General features: G+C 44.9%; 1 protein-coding gene across 1 annotated transcript in view; it reads left to right on the top strand.

Moving 5' to 3' along the window:
* LOC101855920 (rhophilin-2) overlaps positions 1-4,262 on the top strand; it is a gene marked incomplete in the record, with an annotated part of 64,941 nt that overhangs the window by 30,635 nt on the left and 30,044 nt on the right. Inside the window, 1 exon segment of the mRNA XM_013086222.2 lies at positions 4,056-4,171. Within this exon segment, the coding sequence (XP_012941676.1) occupies positions 4,056-4,171 (116 nt within the window).

Consider the following 4,262-nt stretch of genomic DNA (forward strand, 5'->3'; position numbering starts at 1 on the left):
ACACACTCGCGCGCGCGCGCGTGTGGGCTTGCACGTGCGCACTTAGTTACGCACACCTTGCATAAACATTTTAAAAAAATAACATGCGCACGCTCGCTCATGTATTTTAGAATCGAAACGATTTTTGGCAGTGCTATTTTTTCCAACATGTCTACATGTTAATATAGCGCGCAGGCATCCGGGAAAAGGATGGTGATCGATGTGAATCTATTCTTTCCAGAGTGGAACAGGGACACCCCCCCTCCCCACGTTCCTTTGTGGCTAAACCCTTTTCCTGTGAAAAAATACCGTTTGATGGAGTGATTCGTCAAAGCACAATTGCTTCGTCTTCTCATTTTTCTCTTTTTCTGTTCTGAGCTTGAATTGCCTAATCACTTCTCAGTTCTGCAGCACTCAACTGCTATCATGCTGAAGAACAGCTATGTTGTTTCAGTCGAATATATATTTCGTTTTGTGTTGTTTTGGTGTGTGTGTGAGGGGGGGGGGGGGTATTTTCTTTGTTTGTATTGCCCATAGACTTGAATTATAATAGTGGGTGGCTGGCGGGTGCTCTGGTGTGGTTTGCTCCTTCTTTCCTATCGAACATCTATCGTCTTCATCTCCCCTCCTTCTTTTTTGTGTTTGTTGCTCCCTTGTAACACCTCTAATCTTCGGCACTTATATGACCTAATTGTGTAATAAGTGCCGTAATAATCTTAAGAAAAAACCCCTCCAACGAATTATAATATCCTAGACCGGGCACTGTCATGGCTGCCGTTCTTTGCTCTCTGAACAAACTTTGCCACGCCGATGCGCACCGTGGGCTCGCAAATGATAGGCAAAATGCCACCAGTCTCACTATAGCCAGTGCGCGAGCAATCTTTCCCTCCGTGTCCTTTTATTTGATTTCAAATAGAGTCCATGGCGAACCGCATTACGTCAGAGTTAACAGTCTTGGGTATTATAATACATGTCTATGGTATTGCCTTACACGCACACCTGAACCTTACTGTATTTTTGCTGAAGCATAACTGTGCTGTCTCAATCGAATAAAATAAGTACTTTGTTGTTGTCTTTTTTTTTCTTTTCTTGCCTTTTACTGCATCTTAGTACGTTCACTATTGTATACCTGCAATCGTTGAACCAGTACCTGTGTTGAGGGGGCATACACTTTGCTGTTGCGCATTGAAAAAATGAGTTCAATTCCGAAGTGGGGAGAATTTTTATCGAGTATGTCCGTCTTTCAACCTGAGTTGGCCTTGAAAGACAATTAAGTCGAAACCTGCCTCCTATAATTATGTCAGCTGTGTCGATGGGGCCCTAACACTTCCACAATGTTAATGGCAGTCGTTGCACCGAATTGCTTTAGTGCATGCTTCGAATCCGAGCAGAGTCTAATGAATTACTCTCTTTGATCGAGGTTTATTTCGTGTCCGTCCATGGATGGGTGGTGGGGGATGGATTCGGGGGGTGGGGGGGGGGGTCTGCTCTTTCTGCTTCTTCTTGTTGTCATTTATAGGTTGATGCTGTTGTAGCTCCGTAATCTGCTTCTAGTGGGTGGTTCGCGGGCGCTCTTGTGTGGTTTACTCCATCTTTCCTTCTATCATCCTCTCTTCACCTCCTTTTCTGGGTTTTTACTCTTTTATAACACTTCTTATATCCGTAGCTTATGACCAGTATGTGTTCACACGTGCTGAAAAACCCTGGATGAAAGTTAAAAATTCTCCTCCTTTTTTTGTGCAAACGTGTCTAATCTCCGGTATTTATGTGACGTAATTGTGTTGCAAGTGCCAAATTCTTTAACAAAAACAAATGTACTCCCAGGAAAGATATTGCGTCTTGCTGTTAATGCGTCGACTTGCTGTAAACTATTACCCAATTGCTTGGTTTTTGTACCATGTAATCAATATAAATAAATCGATTCTAGCGACTTTTAGCGTTTGGGGATGTCTCTCCCTCCCTCCTCTCTCTCTGTCTCTCTGTCTCTCTGTCTCTCTGTCTCTCTGTCTCTCTGTCTCTCTCTCTCTCTCTCTCTCTCTCTCTCTCTCTCTCTCTCTCTGTCTCTGTCTCTCTGTCTCTGTCTCTCTCTCTGTGTGTCTCTGTCTGTCTGTCTGTCTGTCTGTCTGTCTGTCTGTCTGTCTGTCTGTCTCTCTCTCTCTCTCTCTCTCTCTCTCTCTCTCTCTCTCTCAATATGTAATGAATGTATGATGATTGAGTGCGTTTGTGGAAAAGGAATAACTTTTTATGTCGTTTTCTTTTCGTTTTCTTTTACACTGATTGCCGTTATTCGTGAGCTGAAATGCGCTATAAATGCTGTACTGCCAGTACAAGGCTTGGCCTCATGGTGGAAGGGGCCCCGGATATAGTCCCTTCCTCCAACTTCTTTTTTTAGTGTTGTTATCGTCGTGTAGTCTGCTTCCTGGCGAAATGTGTCCTTTGTGATGCCGAACCCCGCACCCAGTCTGCTCTCCTACGCCTGTCAACGGGCGTCTGTGGTGTAACAGTTAGGCGCTTCGCTGTTGCACCCAGGATGTCTGAGTTTGATTCCCGCGCTGGAAGAATTTTTATCGAGTATCTCCGTTTGCTGTGACGCAGAATTCCTGTCACCACAGAGGTTGGCCTTTGACTGGCAGGATTGAAGCAGACCGTCTTCTAATTGATCTAAATTGTGTCAATTGGGGCGTGAATTAGAACCCCCCCCCCCCCTTTAAATATCGTAAATATGTATGTTTTTATGACTAGTCCGATGTTTAAATTCTACTATTGAAAATTGGAAAGTGGGCTTTATTTAAGCGGACAGGACCTGTCATCTGTGTTGACAAGGCTTTCTACCCAGTTGTCGGGTGTTAGTGCGGAGAGCAGATATAGATTGTCTTTCAGCCACACCCTTGATCTTCTGGTAGGCAAGATCTACACCTTGCCTTCTCGGACAAGGGCGAAAAATCTCGGAGGTCCCTTGTGCAAGTTGCGCACGTTAAAGATCCCTTGGTAGTGTAAAATCGGTAAGAGTAGGCTTCGGCCATCACCAGGGCAAAATTCAAAATTTCCTACCAACTAAAAATGTTTAATGTGTCCCGCGCGCTCAGATGACCTTATGCATTTGCGAGCGCCGTAAAACACTTACCCCAAAAAATATTTAAAAAATAGATTTTCAGAGTTCCCGCCTCTAAAATATCCAGAATACCCGAGAGTATTGAATGAGGTGGTGTAACCTTATTATACCATTCCTTGCCTTTAGCAGTTGGACACTTTGAGGGTTTTAAGTGCTCCGGCCGTCAGTGAAATGAAGTGTCTTATTTTGTGTTCAGCAGGGCAGTAGATAGATTATAAGAACGCCCTTTCTCTTTCCCCCTCTCCCCCTCTGTCTGTCTGTCTGTCTGTCTATCTGTCTGTCTGTCTGTCTGTCTGTCTGTCTGTCTGTCTGTCTGTCTGTCTGTCTGTCTCTCTGTCTCTCTGTCTGTCCCCCCCCCCCTCTCTCTCTCTCCCCCACACACACACTACTGTGGAATGGGCGATCTCAGGGTGCCACTGATAGATGGTCCAAACTTTCTTTCCTCCTGCTGTTTCTATCTCTTTTGCGTTTCCCAGGGCCAAAATGGCCGTTACCGTATCGACGTTGCTTTCTTGACTCAAAAACCAAACCGGTGTGTGAGGTTTTTGTTTAACGCATTTTTTTCTGTTCCAAGCATTCCCGTTAATCTGCTTGGATGCTGGATCCCTTTAAGTAGTCTAAACCGAAGCTGGCCCTGAAAGGCATGGTCGAAGCAGCCCGCTTTCTTAAAGGTTTGAATTGTTTTCGCGTGTATGTAAATCATTTATAATTAATTATTATTACAATACTTACAGTGACTCGGACGAGAAATAAATAGTCCCAGTCTTTTTCCTCCTGGGTTCGAGTACCGTGTAGGGAGAATGTTTATCGGTCTTTCTCCTGAGGCGTTATGATATCCCTCTCAGCCTGGGTTGGCACTGGCAGGGTCGAAGCCCAAAGCCTGTCTTCTAGATAATCTTACTTGTGTCGATTGGGGCGTAAAACAGCTACATTAAAGAAAAATAACCCTTTTTTTCTCTTCCAGGGTTGCGACCCCCTGAGCCAGACGGCCCGAGGCAAGCTACAGAACCAGAGGCAGAAGCTCAATGAGAAGATCAACAAGGAGCTACGGATGAGGACTGGTGCCGAGAACTTGTACAGGTGAGCGAGACAGCTGCGTGTTTGTCTGTGTGTGTGTTGTGTTTGTTTCTTTGTGTGTGTGTGTGTGTGTGTGTGTGTGTGTGTGTGTGTG

The sequence above is a fragment of the Aplysia californica genome, unplaced genomic scaffold (genome assembly GCF_000002075.1).
Source record: "Aplysia californica isolate F4 #8 unplaced genomic scaffold, AplCal3.0 scaffold00018, whole genome shotgun sequence".
NCBI classification, from domain to species: Eukaryota; Metazoa; Mollusca; class Gastropoda; order Aplysiida; family Aplysiidae; genus Aplysia; species Aplysia californica.